Genomic DNA, 17,616 nt, shown 5'->3' with positions numbered 1-17,616 from the left:
AGATTCCAGAGCAGGTCAGAGGAAATTCTGTAACCCTAAATTGCCACCCAAAGTGGCAATCTCTCAGAGGAAGAAATACAGAACTTCAGAGTTTAAAGAGAGGAGTATCACGGCACGCACCTCTGGGATGGGCTGGAAATGAGACAAAGGTGGCACATCACACTGGACATTTCAGAAAGCACCTTCTGAGCCACAATCAGAGATCAGCCTAAACCATCCACAAAAAAAATCAATCAGGCCTCAATACTTAAGTTTATTTTTTCTAAGATATGTCACATGAAATACCCCTAAGTAGGAGTCTAATTTCCTGGTATATCAGGTACTGAAAGACCCTCAAACAGGCATCTTCATCATTAACAAGAGTCCACCATATGTCATGGCTAACATTATACCATGTCCCAAACTTGCACTGTCTTCTTCAAAAAATGTAAGTGAGAAGTAATATTATAAAATGCACAAAAGACACATTCAGGTTTCTAATTCTGAAACCAATCCACAAATACCAGATGACAACACCTAGTGAAATACTGATTAACAGAAACACAAACCTTCCCCAAGACCACAATATATTACTTCATTATTCTAATAATTAAAAGGCTAATGTTAGTGAAGGCCACCAAAACATTAATGGTTCTAACAACCACCGGGCTACCATTACACCAAGCCAAAAACTGAACAATTCAGGAAATTAACACCTACACTTAACATTACGAAGGCTACATCGTAATATTTTGAGATTCTAAGAATCGCAGCCATGGAAAAGATTATGGAGATCTCCAAACTGAAACAAGTATTTGTAAGTTTAGCGGCCAAAGCCAAATATACATCAGGCCGCGCAATATTCTTTTCTGGTTTTAGGAACCACAGCCTTGGCTAGCATTATGCCAGGCCAAGAAACTTACTTAATCATTTAGGAGAGTAAAAGCCACACCTAACATCTTGCCCCCGGAGGTGAGACAGGCCCCCTCACTCCAGGCCTTTCGGAGGGATTTGAAGACCTGGCTCTGCCATCTGGCCTGGGGCGGGGAGGGAGAATTTCAGAAATGGGGTTGGCTGGCCCCTTAGCGGCCTGGTGTGGCCCCGATCGGCCTCTTGGATTTTTTAGCTTTTTTATGTTTCTAATGTTTGGTTTTTATAACTTTTAATTGTATTTATGTTTTTAGTGTGTGGTAAGCCGCCCAGAGTCCCCCATTGTGGGGAGATGGGCGGGGACAAGTTAAATAAATAAATAAATAAAATAAATAATAGCAATTAATGGTTCTAACAAATGTGGTCATGGCTACAATTACAGCAGGTAAAAACTAAACAACTAAGGAAATTAACTACACTTCACATTACAAAGGCTGAATGACATAATATTGTGATTCTAAGAATTGCAGCCATGGCTAAAGATTATGGAGGACACCAACATGAAACAATTATACGTAAGATTGGCGGACAAAGCTAAATGTGCATCAGGCTGCACAATATTCTTTCCTGGTTTTAGGAACCACAGCCCTGGCTAGCATTATGCCAGACTGAGAAACTTAAAAATTTAACTGATTAACAGAAAATCCTAAGATCACTTAAGGACATATAATGCCTATTAACAGTTCTAACAACCATCGCCGTGGCTACCATTACACCAGGCCAACAACTGAACTATTGAGGAAATTAACAACTCCATTTAACATTACGAAGGATGTATGATATTATAATGTGATTCTAGGAATCGCAGCCATGAGAAAGATTATGGAGGCCTCCAACCTAAAACTTCCATGAAAATTTAGGAGATTCACAGGGTGAGAAACTTCCATGAAAATTTAGGAGATTCACAGCCACACCTAAGGTCACATAAGGCTGTATAATAGCGATTAATGGTTCTAACAACCATGGCCATGGCTACCATTACACCAGGCCAAAAACTGAACAATTGAGGAAACTGACAACTACACTTAACATTACGAATGCCCCATGATATTATATTGTTATTCTACAAATGGCAGCCATGGTTAAAGATTATGGAGGCCTCCAACCTGAAACAAGCATTTTTCAATGGTTCTAACAGCCATGGCCATGGCTATCATTTCACCAGGCCAGAAACTGAACAATTGGGCAAATTAACAGGCACACCTAACTTTAGAAAGGCAGGATAACATTACATGTTGTTTCTGATAATCCCAGCCATGGCTAAAATTTCTGGAGGCCTCAAAACCTGAAACAGGTATTTCTAGGTTTCACAGCCAAAGGTGAAAATGCATGAGGCTATTGTTTGAAAGAGGTAATTAACTGCAACCTGTATACCTTTTCAAATGTGACTGTTAGTGGTTTATCAAGACTGAAGATCAGAGCTTGATTTTTTTTAACATAGGTAGAAAAATGTTGAGACTAATTCTACATTAACCCTCATGAATTTAATCTTTTTAAAGGCGGTACCTTATTAACTCTTCCACAGAAGTGTTTGTTTCTATATCGAGGTTCTATAATTCATGTCTAATCTCCAGAAAATTGTTTACCTTTTATGAATGTATGTCATTACTCATCTTACCCAATCATTGTAAAATCTTTTTAAACTTAAATGTTAGAGTAACCTTCAGCATTGTTAATGTCCTTTTGGTAGTAACATGTATAAATAAATCTGACCAACAGCATCTGCCAATCCTCCTTGGCAAATATGAGTGTAACTGTTGTGGTGAGGAACTATATGGTTCTTTGAGTTGACTTACTGCTGGAGGATACTTTCTGCAGGTGAATTTGGCCTGGCTGAACATTCCTTCTTGTTTTCTGTGTCTTTGCTGTTCTGTTTTTTGATCAATGTTATCATAGAACCCTGCTGGCTGCAACCTGAATCTTTTGTGGTCTGAGATGTAGGAGTAAATGCCTTTGAAAGCAAAGATATACAAGAACAAATAACCAACTGATGTGGAAATTAAAGTCCCAGAAAAATGATTTTACAAATAGGCTTTTATATGCTTTATCCTATCAAGAAAATAAAATTCCTCCTTGGAATTTATTCAATTTCAAAAATTGGGCATGACCAAAAGTTTACTTTACTCCCTAGGAATAATAGGCTCAGGACTCACAGATATTTTAATCCTAAGAATATGGGTCATGGCCAAGATAGAGCCAACAAGTATTTTAGTCCTTTTAAGAATATGGCCTTGCCTAAAATTTCCTTGGGCCCCAAGAGTTGACCTTACCTCCAGAAAGAGCGGCCAGGTCCTGAGGACTGAGGTAATTTAGGTCAGCTTTTACCTGCTGGACAGTTTTAGCCATTTTAATAGGACATGGGTGAGGTTTTCCTGAGGCCCCACACGCGATTTACGTCTTTTAAGAACATGGCCCTCGACTGAAATTGCCTCGGGCCCCAAGAGGTGACCTTATCCCCAGAGAGCGAGGTATTTTATCTGTCTTTTTCCTGAGTTACCTGCGGTAGATTTCAGCCCTTCGAACGGGCACGGGCACCACTACCTGAGCACACACACCCCTTTTCCTTTCTGAGACAGCCAACCTCGCTGAGGCTACCCCAGAGCGAGCGCCAAAGGCGACCTCACTGAGCAGGACTGAGCGCGGCACCGCTTTCCCGCTCTTTCGAGGAACGTGGCCACCACCCCGCTTGTGAGCCCGGGCGGCTTTTTAGGCTTCCCCGCCTTCCCGGGGCGGAGCGGGGATGTTCAGCCAATCAGTGAGCCTACGCCGCTTTCAGGTCAGCCAATCACTTTTGCTGCTCAGTGGGGCCCGGGCCATTGCCGTGGAGACGGTGGCCCACCGAACGGTGCACGGCAGGCTCCACCCGGACGGCTGCGCAGGGAGGGGGCGGGCGTCGGGCCGCTTTTTTGGCGGGACGCCCCCCCGCCGCACATTTTGGCCGGCACTTTCCTGACTCCGCACCTGCGGGGGCAGACGGAACTGCTCCTGAGACAGCCCGGACTATACGTCCCATCAGCCGGCGGGGACCGCTTCCCCAAGGAACCCCCTCCCCCGGACGCGGGAAGGCGCAAGCCGAGGGCGGCGGGCAGGCGCGCCCGTCAGTCACGGGGAGGGTGGAGAGCTCGAGGGCTCCGCTCGGCCCGCCAGAACTCGTGGACGGTTTTCACGGCTCCACCACCCTTGATGGGCCGAACCGGCTTCTTCGCCTTCGCATCGCCCCCACGGACTGGTTTTGCCCAAGGCACTGAGCCAGACGCCGTGAACTGGTTCTGCGTGTTGGGGACGCTGAATCTGTTGTTCCCTGCTTCACGGGCTGGAGTAAAGCTGCAACGGGGGAACTTTAGGCTCAGCTGGAGGCTCCGCGATTACTGCTGGCCTTTCGTTTATTTACTTGTTTTACATCTACTCTTAAGTTTCTAGTTCTACTGCCAAGGCGGCTCGTAACAGTGAAAATACCAAATTTCACAGTGGTACCTCGGTTCACGAACTTAATTCGTTCTGCGACTCTGGTCGCGACCCGAATTGGTCGCGACCCGAATCAAATTTTCCCATAAGGTTCAATGTAAATACGGTTAATCCATTCTGAACCATATGTTTGTTTTTTTTTAAAACCACAAAAATACGACACAAAGTACAGTACGAAGAGAGAGAACGCTAACCTTGCTCGACGCGACTTCTGGCGTGGAGGACAGGAAGGCGGGTGGGGAGGCGGTTATTGCTTGGAGGGAGAGTCCCCCTCCCTACAGGAAGCCACGACCACGTGTCACGGCAGGGAAGATGGCCATGGATCCTGTTCGTCACCCGATCCGGCGTTCGCGAACGGAAGCAAAATTTTGCAAACGGTGCTGTTCGTGACCCGAATTGGTCGTGAACAGAAGCGTTCGTGACCTGAGGTACCACTGTAACCTAACAATCCACGCCTTGCCTGGCCCCCCCAAAGTATTTTTATTGTGTCCCTAAACCCTGCAACAGGTGAAGCATATCACCCCAGATATCACATTTTAGAGCCTATAGAATCACGGTGAATGAAATGACATTCCTCCTCTCTCCCTCTCAGAGGATGTGGTGCAATATAACACTGTTTTCTGATGAGAAAGGATGGTACAGCTTGCAATGAGTGCAAAATTCTTGCAACATACAATTCACTAAGATCAGACAGAAACTTGAGTTGAATTCACAGGTATCGCTTCAAAACTCAAGACCAGAGCCTGAAAAAGGAAGGGCAGGGACAGTTACAAGGACAGTTAGCTGAAATTTCAAATATTCCCTCAGAAGGAATAAAGGATAAGAGAAGACGGAATTGAAACGCAATGCCCAGCTGCAATAAACAAACTCTTCCTTTCATACCTACCTGCAGGTAGCATCAGCATGACCCAGAGCAAATTCCTTTGCAGGTGGTCTTCAAGAGATCCAGGCAGAGCACAGCTGCTCCAGTAGCAACTTCCTTAGCAGGAGGATTTACTGCCCTACCTTGGCCCTGGGTCTGCAGCTCCAGCAATGCCTGCTGCACCAGAGCCAAGGATTTCTTGTCTTCAGACCTGTATGTGCACACATGTACACATGCACACACCTTCAAGTCAGTGCTTAGTTCTGGCAACTTCCTGGACAAGTCTCTGCAGTTTTCTTGGCAAGATTTCAGAAGTGGTTTGCCATTGCCTGTTTCCTAGGACAGAGAGAGACTGACTGGCCCAAGGCCACCAGCTGGCTTTGTGCCTAAGGCAGGACTAGAACTTACAGTCTCCCAATTTCCACCCTGGTACCTTAACCACTACACCGAACTGGCTCTCTATAGACCCCATACTGTCCCCAATTTTGAGGTTCTCTGTATCATAAACCAAGAGTCCTCCCACAAGCCCATGGCATTGCTCCTGAAGCCAGCACCAGATCAGACCCTAACCTTGTTTTTGGCTCACTTCTTGAGCCATTCTTCTCTTGCCACCTGCTCTTCTCCATGGCACAGGAGGACTGATACCCAGATATCCACCTTAGTGTACATTAAGGCTACTCGGGGGGAATTCCCTTGTGGACAATTATTTGGTCTCTTTTCTATTCTGCCTAGTCTGGGAGTTCTCTGGGAGCCCATATCCCCAGACATTTTTAGCCAACTGTCTTAATTCTGGCGTGGTCTGTCTCATCCTCCTCAGGGCCTCCCAATTCCACAAATTTCACAAAATGCACAACTGAAAGTAAAGCTTGCTGTTTAGAACGTGAAACGGGCTATTTCGAGCATTTGGGAGGTAACCTGAGCTCTGCTGAGTTTCCAGAATGCTCAAAATGATTCAAAATAAAATTTTTACACACCCCTAGTTTTTGTTGTCCCACTGCAGTTAAGCAGTTCTTTAAAAAGTACAGTCCCTTCACTGGGCTACATGTTTTTGCCCAGAAAAGAATTTGGTGTTAAGCTAGAACTGGGAGGCTCATAGCACCTTACTGGATGTGGGTCCAATCACACCTCTCTACTCAGCACATCTCCCAGGACTGTTACTGTGGGGAAAAACTGGAAGAGAAAATGCAGATCAATTGACAAATAATACTAAGAAATGTTGAGGAGGGGAAGAGCAAGTCAGAGAAAGGAGACTTCATGGGTGCTTCAATGTCCATGGAATAGCTTGATATTCAGAGAAAGAACCATAGCCTAGGAACATTAATAGGTGCCTGATTTAATCCTTGTCATCTTGGATTAATAGGCTATCAAACAGCTGGACTGAAAAAGATTTCTGCTGGGACCTTCAAACACCCTACTGTATAAGACAGGCTAATAGCTTATCCAATACTGAAATAATGAAGCACAAGACTTGCATGTTAAAAAGAACAAATACATGATTCAAGACAGACCCGGAACATTTTATTCTCTGTCAACTATCACTTCCTATCATGCACCAACAATTGTTCTTCCTTACATATTTGTTTTAAAACAATGCCTAATTGTTTCTTATACAGGCAACAAATTATGAAGCACCCTGATTATGTAAACAAATCAAAATATTTCAGCAGAATTAAATTTGGGTCCTTAAAAATACCTGGAAATTTAGCATGACTCCTGATTGGCTGACATCACATTTTAAGCCAGGAGTGCAAAGGGTGGCACACAGAAGCAAGGATCTGTTGACTCGTTTTTGGGCATAATTAAAAGAAACAGCAATCCAATGCGTGATAGAAAGTGCCTCGCCCTGTCAAAATTGTCACCTTGTGCCATGCAGGATTTACATTATTTTCTGGCACAAGAGAGACCCGTTGCATCCAAAGAATACTCAAGGGAGCCCTGCAGGACTGTGGCTCAGATCTCCCTTCAGTCCTTTGGCTTGAAGAGAGAAGGAAGAGCACTCAGCTTTTACCAACGATGGTAAACAGTATAACTTCGCTTCACCAATTCAACATCATGCATTTTTTCAGTGACCAAGTCACTAAGGTTTCTGCCCTTCAGCTATGGCTGTCCCACTAGCATCCCTCTCTGACCGTGATGAAGTCCGGGGGCAGGGGGGAATCCACCCAGTGGTCTTCCCTTAGCTGTTCATCAGCCCCTTCAGGAGATCCTCTGAGAGCTCTACCAGAGGGAACTCCGGGGAGGGAATGTCCAATGGAGGGAGGTTGGGGATGGGAATGTCCTTGGCCTTCCCAGCATTGGTGGCCAATTTCTGCCAGGGGGAGGCTGTAGTAGCAGCAGCGGCGGCAGTGGCGGCAGCAGGTTCCGAGAGCTGCTGCAGACCCCATAGCTCTGACTTCTCCACAAAGTCGGCATCTACGTCCAGCTCCTTTTCTAGGGGAGACTTTAACAGCCTGGCTCTCTCAGCCTTCAGCTGCTTGTTCTCCCGCCTCAATCTCTCATTTTCAGCTAACAGCATCTCCACATGCCGTTCTAAGACTGCAATTTTGGTGGCCTGCTCTTCCATTTTCATCTTGTCATCCTTTGGAGGTCTGCTCTTCATGCACACTTCCAAGGGCTCCTTCCTTTTCTGAAGCAGAAAGAGTAACGTATCTGGATCCCTGTCCAAGACGCCACGGAACCCCTTCACCTCCTTCTCCAAGGAGGGGCTGTATTTCAGGCTGGCAGGAGTTACTACATGCTGGTTATCAGGTTCCTCAGCTGATGACCTAGAAGAGGCCTGCAGGTGGGTCACACCCTCTTTGTCCACCAGATGGTGTATTTTTAATCTTTCTTCCCTTCTTGCTCTTTTCCATCGCTCTTGGATAAGGAGTATCTGTTTCAGGTGACTGTCCCTTTGCAATTCTAGGGATAACTGGGCCTGCCAAGGAAGAAACAAAGAACGCACCTCAGTCTCAAAAGTCTCCTTTATCAGCTTCTCAGGGAATGAGTTTCAGCATTCAAATAATCAAAAGTTGTATAGCGCCAGCCAGTTGGAGCAATATAACTCCAGCTTTAGAAGCTTGGGGATAAAAACCTCAATATATCTGCTATGTTGTCTAATTATAAAAACAAAGTAGTTGCTTTGAATCAGAAAAGATATTTTTTTCACAATGAATGAATATTTGCAAAACATAGCTGAGTTAGACACAGGCTTTTTATATACATGAACAATTTACTAAATCAATCATAAATCTGGCTTCTACCCTCTTTGCTTTTACTTAAAGTTCATTTTTATGTAAAGCAAGCAATGGCAACAACGTAAAGTCGGGCCTCCTCCCCCAACCCCGGCCTTTGCCTCCAGACAACAACCGGAGATGGCTGATCTTCCTCCCTGGAGACACTGGCACCAACCCAGACGGTGAGTTTGCTCCTCTCACAGGAATATGAATAAAGAGCCCCACTGTCTGATGTTGCTAACAAATGATTTCACAATTTTTTTCTTACATTAACTGACAGCTGCTCCCTCCCTGCACAAGGCTGCATATGATGTTGTGGAACATTTGTGCTCAAATAGAAAAGTAACTGACCCAACTCAGCAATGTACCAAATTGCTAGTAGTTTGCTTGTCACGTTATACCCCTAGTTGCAGTCATTCTTCACTCCTCCCAAGGCATCCACATCTTGTGCAAAAAAACAAGGCAGAGCGAGCAATGGTGTCCTGAAGCGTTGCTGCTTCTATAATGGGCGCGTTGGTAAGTTCGTGCTGTCTTTTAATAGTACTCTTGATACAGCCACAAATATGCAAGGCACACAAACCCTGATCCCGCTAATATTTGTCCTCTTCCAAGTGCGAAGTTCACTAAAATTAGTATTTCACTATCCCTATAGGGACAGGACACCCTGTCTTCCCCTCATGCGTGTCATTTCTTTCTCAACCCCTCCTTACTATGTCTTGTTTTTTTCCCAAGCGTAAGCTCTAGCGAAGGTTCCTGGCTGGTATTATAGTCGCACAGGTGATGATTCATTCCTAGAGCTACCATTCAAGAGGGTAACCTCACCTGATCTGATTGAGTCAACTTCATCGCTTCCAAAAGGCATGCTGTATGAGACACAAAATGGTAACAGTTTAGAAAAGCCTCCTTGCGTAGCTGCCGTTCCCTGTCTAAAATGATCTGGAGAATGGGCGCCCTCAGGGAGGGGTTCTGAAGCTCCTTGGTACATACAGAATGCCAAGGAAGGATAAAGGGTGTCCTTTTCATTCAAAAGAAGAGGAATCCCCTCATGGCAACTTTTGGTAAGTGAATGGAAAATCACTTTTATTTTAAAACAAGAATCTTAAAGCTATCCTTGAAATACAATTTGGCAGTCAAGCTACTTTCTGCAATCCCTTTAAAAAGCATTGTGAGAAGGCCTTCACTCTCTAAACTGTGAACTTTAGGACAACTGACTTAATTGTTGATTCACTGTAAGAACTGTGATTGTGTGCCAACGACACACTTTTTCTCTTTGTTGTGAACCTTACCCCTGCCCCAGTCAGGATCTCGCCCACTTACCACACCTTTTGCACTAACTGAGCCTCTTTGCTAACAATGAATTCTTACGGATGCCTGGGGGATCAACCAAACACCCACAATGGCTCACCTGCTGCCTTTCGATGACACGAAATGGCTTCTTCGTACTTCCCCAGTGCCAGCAAATGGTCAGCTTTTCTGCTCTGCTGATGAGCCTAAAAAAACCCAAATCTTTAAAACTCCAAAAAGGCATGCTACTGCTTGAATGCCTTTAATGAAACAGATTGGCAGATTAACTGACCCTGCTGTGACGACACATACATTACTTGCTTTCTACCAAAGAAAGTAAACGTGTTTCCTGTCTGGATGCTCACTGCCTTGAGGAGGGCAGGCAGAAAGCTAAGGGAACTAGAGAGATGGCTCACAAGAAAGGAGAGGCAGAGTTAAACAAGGAAAGCAAAAGGAGACATACACACACACCCAGAGCCCTTGTGAAACAGGAAACATCTAATCTGTAAATAAGGGCTGTGCTTCTAAAATGAAACAACTCACATCCCATGTTATCTGTTCATGCAAAATTATTGTTCCAGAATGTTTTGTTTATAAACAACCAGTTCTCCAGGTTTCTAAGGGAAAAACACAGTAACCCCCCCTCCAGCACCTACGATCTCATTTATTTATCCCCAAAATAGACTCAGGAGAAATTATGCTACTTCTGACCAAGTAAACCTTGCCTAGTGATTTCTTCTTCCAATTAACTCCAAGCTGCTAAGCACTTTTACTTTAAACAGTCTGTGCAGCCTTGCATTTTTCTCCTCCCAGAACCTAAAATTTTAAGAGCTGTACCACTTAGGGCATTTTCACATTAAAATTAATATACTAAACAACAGCATGCACATGTTCACCAACTTTGGATCGGAGCTGTTTTCAAAAACAATGACCCCCAAAGAAAAATTATTTTCCCCCAACCCCCATCCTGGTTTCTCTGCTAAAAGCAACTGCTGCTTTAAGAACTGGTTCTTTACATCTGACATAAATATAAACTTCAAGCTTTGCCTGCTACTGTAACTTAATTTTAGAAAGAACTTTCTAAGCAAAAATTAGTCATGTCAATGTTTGAACACTTTCCTGGCTAACAGCCATCAAGCACTGTTCCAGAAGTGATCAAACCATCCTGCATTCATAAAGTTGCAGCCTATTTAATCAGAACACTAAATGACAGCATTACATCTATTCTTATTTGTGAAGACTTAAGTATAGATGATTGATCACTAACATACTTGAATTACAACCCTCTCTGACCCTATCATATAACCACACCCTGCTCTTCTTCTATTGGATGAAACACTGTTGAACAACCAGAGACATCTGTCTGTGGGCCAAGATTGGGACTCTGCAAGCTTCACCTTTGCTAGTGTCACAGCTACTAAATATAATTTTGATTTTAAAAAAGATTTTCCTAACAGCATATAACTATAACATTTATAGCCCACCCCAATCTAGGCAGATTCTGGGCAGGCTGCAAAGCCATAAATAATACCACCACAGTACAACTCATTAAAATCCCCCATATACAACCTGAACCGCCACAGGGGCCCAATAAAATAAATGAATCCAGGGGCCAAATGCCCACAATGCTGCTCTGACTAGTTTACAAAATGCCAAAGGGGTTGGGATTCTCTGTCCCTATGGGGGAGAGCATTCCAGAGAACGGGGGCTGCCCCTGAGAAGCCCTCCTGAGAAGGGGGGGATGGACCCACAACATGCCTTCTCTTGGTTCACTTCTACCTTGGCCAGATGTTGCCCAGCGCATCCTGGCGCTGTGCCACTGGGGGCTTTAAAAGTGATAACCACCCCTTGGATTGAACCCAGAAACCATATGGGAAATGAGGCAGCAATATCAAGACAGATGTTATGGTGGGAGTCTGGGTGCCGCATTTTTCCTCGCTGGGCTTCCGGGTCATCTCCAAAGGCAGCCCCACACAAACCACATTGCAATACTCCAACCAGATGGTGGGTGATCAAGGCCTGCATTACTGTTGTTGGAGCATCTTGATCAAAGTTGTGAAAAACTTGTGCATCCTCAGAGACACAGAGAAGGAGACCACTTCTGCCCTGCCCTGCCCAGACACACCTGTCTGCCATGCAAATCAGCCAGGAGGGCCATGGATCAAGACTTTAGGTGGCAGAATTTAGACTACAAGAACCCTGTCCGCTTCCACAAGGTCAAAAGAATCTAACACAAAGGGTGCCTCGCCAGTCCCCAACAGAGAGTGGATATGAATGACTTTGCTGGGATACCTGCCAATTCATCTGGCATGCCTGTAGCAGTCTGGTCCAAAACAGGGTTAGAATTATTCTGAAGAGGCCTGCCAGGCAGGAATCTGTGGATGCCACACCAACAGAGAAGCCACTGGGTAGGCTGGAGCATGAGCAACTATCTGGGCGTGGTCCTATCTACTCTGGGGTTTTTCCCCCTGTCATTCTAGGGGTCTTTTCAGTCGTGTCAGCCACTCAGGAGCTGCTCCAGTGGGGGATGGGGCTGCAGCAACCTCATCAGTACACTGATCGAAGAACCAGATGGAATTGCCTGCCAAGTTGTTGGGATGCTCCCCAAGCGCCTCTGGATCTGTTAGCCACCTAGGCAGACTACTGAAAGAACCACCTCTCTCACCTAAGCCGCAGCATGAAAAGCAACTAATCTGACCCCAGCAGACGTTAGGATCCTCTATTTTTTGATGATGTCTCATCAGCTTCAAAGTGAAGGTAGGCCAGGGTTGCCATCGCCCACGACAGGCCACAATCTCACGAGATGCTCTGGAACCCTCTCCCGGGACACAGACACTGAAATCACCCACGACTAAAAGCCTCAGGATCTTGGGCCCCAGCTCCCAGATGAGGTCTAGCAGCTCCTTTACTCTTGACTGCTGTATTCATTAGGAGCTGCATAGGGTTTCTGCCGCTCACTTGTCCTTCTGTTTATTGAACGGCTGGGGAAATCCTTGGCCACAAACACAAGATTCAGAACTGACTACTCTCCAGAAGTGCAAAGTACCCGGATCCTCCTTTCCGTTGGCATCTTAGCGGAAGCACCTACTGGATGTTTCCACACCCAATGAGGGCCAGAATCTGTCAAAAGTGCATTTTGGGCTCCAGATTGCAGGAGTTGAATCGCTGACGCTCACGAGGCGGTGGCCGTCAGGCATTTTGCCATAATTCAGGGAGCCCCCTTCAAAATAACGAGCTCCAGCACGGGCACTGTTTGCGGGGCACTGTTTGCGGGGCAGAGGCTGCTTGTACGGGCAAGCGAGGAACAAAGCACGGCCTGCGAGTCAGACTTCCGGTCCACAGATTACAACCGCCGACCGGAGGGCTGTCCAGCAATGGGCGGTCGGGCATTTCCTTCGGAAATTACAAGAGGAGCACGCACAGCCCCTGAGAAGCTGTGGCCTATGGGTCCCTACCTCCTTCCGGCCCTCGTCCTGGGTCTTCGCGCGGCCCTGAGTGCTTTAGCCCAGCCAGGCGCCCTGGCATCAGCGAAGGGACCTGCAGGCCGCCGCCTCCGACGTGGCAGCGCCGAGCAAGACGGCGGGGCCCAGGAGGAAGTCGCCAGAGACGGAAGGAAGCGCCGCCGCCGCGTCTCCGGGACCCCTTCTGCCGGCGCGGAGACTCTGCCGGGGCCCGAAGCGCTGCAGGGCGCCTGCCCGCTCGCCCAGTTCCCGCCGGCCTGGCCGACCGCCTCGGCCCGGCCCGGCCCTGCCCGGCCCTGCCCTGCCCATGCCCCGACCCTCGAGGGAGGCGCCGGGGACGGCCCCTCGCCGCGGACCTCCTCGCGGGCCCGGCACTCACCAGGTTGAGCGGCCCCTCCATCGCTTCCATGGGCGGCTGCGGACACATCGGCGGCGCCGGGCGGCCTCCCCGCCGCCCCGGGGGCGTCTCCCCCGCACTTCCGCCCGCCGCGACGTCACGGCGCCGCCGCCCGCGGCCGCCAATCGCCAGGCAGCGCTGGGCTCCGGACGCCACCCGCCGCCTCTGATTGGCGGGACAGCCTCGCCGGCGGCTCCCTCTGCCATTGGTCCCGCTGCCGCCGACGTCACCGCGACGGGGCCGCCCCAGGGAGCCTCGGGGCCTCCCGGTGGCCGCTCGGGCTCTTTGACGCCCCCTCCTGCTTGGGGGAAACGGCCTGGGGAGGAAGACTCCATACTGGCCACACCCCGCTACCGAGCGGGGCTTCGGCGACCCTCCGGGCGCCCCCGCCTCCCGAGGGCTGCTGGGAGCCGCGGTTCTTCCGCATCCGGAAGGCGCGAGGGCTGCTGGGAGTCGTAGTTCCTCCGCATCCGGAGGCCTGCGGCGCGGGAGCGAGATGCCGCCGGGAAAGAGAGGCGGTGCCCCTGCGGGAGCCGGGTCCGCCGCAAAGGCGGAGGAGCGCCGGAGAGGGCCGGGCCGGGCCGGGCGCCCAGAGGCGCGGCGGCGGGGCTGCTTTCGCCCCACGGGCGAGGGGTCCCCCGGCGGCGCCCCTGCCTCCCGGCCGCCGCCTCTGGGCAGGAGCCGCGCCCTCGGCGAGAAGGAGGGTCGCCCCGGCCACGCCGCGGACTCTGCCCGCCGCAGGCCGCGCCGGCGAGGGAGCCCGAGCGCCCCCGCCCCCGGCTGGCCTCCCCTGGGCGGCCGTCCCGAGGCAATCCCCGGCCTCCGGGGCGGCGGCTGAAGGGGCGCCCGGCCGGTCGGCGGGGCGCTTCCGGGAATCGCCGCCCGCCGCGCACGGGGCGATTTTCAGCCGCCTGGCTCGACGCGGCGCCCCGCCGGCCCGTTAAGGGTTGACGCGCGGCTGGCGCTCCTTACGAACGATCGGGCGAATCACGGCGGCTCCCGGCCGGGGCCCCCGACCCTTCGCCGGGCTGCGCTCTGGCCCGCGTCCCGCACCAGCAGCGCCGGCCCTCCGTCGCTGGGCTTGGGCTTAGCGGAGTGGAAAAGCCGGAACGGGAACAGACCGAGGTGGCTGGTCGTTCTGAGGTGCGAGCAGAGCGCACCGTTTGAACGGGCGAGCTTGAAATCGGTGACTTGAAATTGAAACGATGCCTGAGAAGCGTTACGTCTGCCCCCCCCCGCCCCCCGCATTCAGATTGTGTTGTGGACGCTGCCTTTGGGACCGCAGAGCCTTTTGATCCGGAACTTTTCCACGCAGGTGCTTGAGTCTCGTCGTAAACCCCTTTCATTTTACCGTCGCACGAATGTATTCAGCGTGCCCGTTTTCATACCGTAAAGACAGTTTATACCGCGACCTCTTTCCTACGCAGAGCCCCGTGCGTTTCTCTTGGATGGATGTTTTGCAGCCGACAAGTCTCTCTCCTTTTCTGTGCTCGTTGTACATTTGGAGCATGGATTTGGCTCCCCGCACTGAGTTCACTTGATGTGCTGACATTCTTCAGTCATAGAATGCAACAGTGGAAGGTGCACTTAACAGAAAAGCTGCATTTTTCTTCTATTGCCTGGAATTTATTTATTTAATAAATTTTTATGGCCACCCATCTCATATACATGACTCTGGATAGCCAACGGTTAAAAAAACAATAAAAACATCGTAAAAAAGAACAAGTTTAAAAACAACAAAAATAACATAGCAGCCAAGAAGCTCAGTTAACATGGCCAAGACTGAGAAATGGGCTCACCCGTATTACCAGGGCTCCGGTCTTGATGCCAAAACCAAGTTTTTACTGCCGTGCGAAAGGCCAGCAGGGTCTGGAGGAACGAGAGCAGGCACCATGAAAGAAAAGGCTCCCTTCCTGAGCCCCACCAGATGGTAGTCCCTCACAGAAGGGACCAAGCCTGTCTCTCCTGCCAGATCTCACAGGCCGGGTATGGTCCCATAAAGATATCTATCTGGAAATATGATTCATTTTGCTTGCTATATGGCATATTTTTATTATCTGGCTGCAGACTAATTCGTTCTAGTTAAATTCTATATACAGTGGATTATTAGCTACAGTGGCAGTCAAATTACTACTGTCAAGCTACTTAAAATGTTCTCAGCTTTGTGAGCTCCCTTTGGCTATTGCTGACCAAATTATGGGTCTTTTTTTTCCTGGAAGAAACAGTTGACCTTACTGCAGCTGCAAAATGTATTGATTTATGGCTGGAGGGCCCTTAGTGTGAAATAGACACAGGCGTCCATATGCAAACAAATTATGTCATCCAGAATTAATGTAATACAAAAAAGATACAAATGTGTTCCCTTGAATTCTTTGCCCCTTTTCTTTTATAAGAATAGGGAGGCAGTAAAACTAAGCCATTTGCAGAGAATCAGCTTTATTATTCTGTTGCGAAAAAAGAAGAGTCTTGTGCACTTAAAACATGAACAGAAACTTATTTTGAATGCAACCCTTTCAGCCAGATGTGATGTGGTTTTGAGAGTTGGGAGTTCAAAAACTTCACCTATGGATAGGCCGGGCCATAAACTCTCAAACTCTGCCAGGCGCTCCACATGCCAAGAGGAGAATTGAGCACCATTGGCTGTCCAGGCACTTCTGTTGGATGCCTCCCCTGTCTTGAGGTGAAGCCTAGAAGAATCCTCAGCCCTTGGGCTTGAAATGCTGCAGTCCCAACAAAGCCAGCTAGAGAGTGCAAAGTTGGGGCAGGTTAGCAATTTTGGGCCTCCACAATCCTGAGAAGTGAAGAAAAGCCATTTTGGGCATTATGTGGAAAGGAAGTCCATTTTGCTATGGTGCTTGCATTCCCATGGGAGCAAGAGCCAATTCCAGCTCCTGTGAGTGCAGGTGGCTGGCTTCAGTTATAAAAGTAAAGGGGTGGCCACTCAGATGAAACAGAGCAGGGGAAGAAGATGCTAAGAGCTCTCAAAAGTCTGAGTACCCATTTCTGAAGACTCGGCTAAGTGAATGGGTAGCCACAAAAGCCTCCTGTTCAAAATAGGTGGGCCAGAAGAAAAGTGTGTGACTACTCACAAATTTAATACTTTATCCCCTCTGTCTTACTCAGTATCCCCCAGCTTTAAAATCTTCCCCATATTCAAGTGTACAATTTGTCAGTAACTTTTGGGAAGAGAGTGGGGGAAGTCACACCCAGGCGAAGCGGCCTCTCGTAGCCTGGTGCTTGCTTGTGAGAAAGGAGGTGCCAGGGCTGTTGCTGTACCGGGGGCGCAGGAAAACATTCTGTTGGCGATCTTTTTGCATCAGGCCTCTTCCTCTTTCTTTTCCTTCCCAGCGTGGAAATGAAAGTCTTTGGGATACCAGAGGTGGAAAGGAAGCACTTCAGGTATTAATCTGGCCTTGAGTTGATTTAATTCAGAGGGAAGCACAGGCATTTCTTGTTTAATCATCTTTGCAGAACTCATGTGATTAAAATTGTCTCCATTAATATGAAAAATAAAGTAGGGCTCTAAGCCATTATGAGTAAGCTAATTCTAAACAATGAGGGCAAATTTTAATCATGACTGCTGCAAATTAAGAGCAGATTTTTTTTTCAGTTGTCATTTTCATAAGAATATGAATAGCAAGATAGCCTTTCCTAAAAATAAAGGTTTAAAAAAAAAACATGCACTATACTTCTTTTTATCCCTTTAAAAGACCTTGTGTTTGGATAATAGGCATATTTATTTAGATTCAGTTGTTGAATTCAAAAGCAGAAGATTAAATGTTGGTGGTTCTACTTTGGTTTTAATTTAATAAAAAAAAAACTCGTCTGCTTCAGATTGGTTGCTATTCCTACTGAATGATTTGCCGCCATGCCACTAAAAGTACCATCACTTTCCTCCAATTGGGTGGCTAAAAGTCAGCATTGCCATGTGGCCCCATTAACTGGGGGCATCCTGCAGGATTCCACATTTTAGAGAGGAATTTGAGAGTAGGAGGAAAACCTTTCTTTGCTCTTTCACCTGTC

At 48.0% G+C, this 17,616-nt stretch overlaps 1 protein-coding gene across 3 annotated transcripts; it reads right to left on the bottom strand.

Annotated features, from left to right (window-relative positions):
• Positions 1-6,732: 6,732 nt before the first annotated feature.
• Positions 6,733-14,344, bottom strand: NRBF2 (nuclear receptor binding factor 2). Of its 3 annotated transcripts, none has more exons than XM_088130092.1 (4): positions 13,576-14,340; positions 9,857-9,941; positions 9,274-9,314; positions 6,733-8,153 (listed from the first exon to the last, which is right to left on the bottom strand). In XM_088130092.1, the coding sequence occupies exons 1-4, from the start codon at positions 13,621-13,623 to the stop codon at positions 7,413-7,415; spliced, it is 915 nt and encodes a 304-aa protein (XP_087986218.1). In that variant the 5' UTR covers positions 13,624-14,340; the 3' UTR covers positions 6,733-7,412. The 3 variants fall into 3 exon arrangements, with proteins under 3 accessions (XP_087986218.1, XP_087986224.1, XP_087986221.1); XM_088130098.1 differs by lacking the exon at positions 13,576-14,340 and adding an exon at positions 13,191-13,507; XM_088130095.1 differs by lacking the exons at positions 9,274-9,314; positions 9,857-9,941 and having other exon boundaries at positions 13,576-14,344.
• Positions 14,345-17,616: the final 3,272 nt, after the last annotated feature.

The sequence above is a fragment of the Python bivittatus genome, unplaced genomic scaffold, assembly GCF_059951505.1.
Source record: "Python bivittatus isolate LINGU-HERP-01145 unplaced genomic scaffold, Pbiv_v1 ctg000050_np1212, whole genome shotgun sequence".
Lineage (NCBI taxonomy): Eukaryota > Metazoa > Chordata > Lepidosauria > Squamata > Pythonidae > Python > Python bivittatus.
The sequence above is the reverse complement of the archived record's forward strand: the minus strand, read 5'-3'. Positions and strand labels throughout refer to the sequence as shown.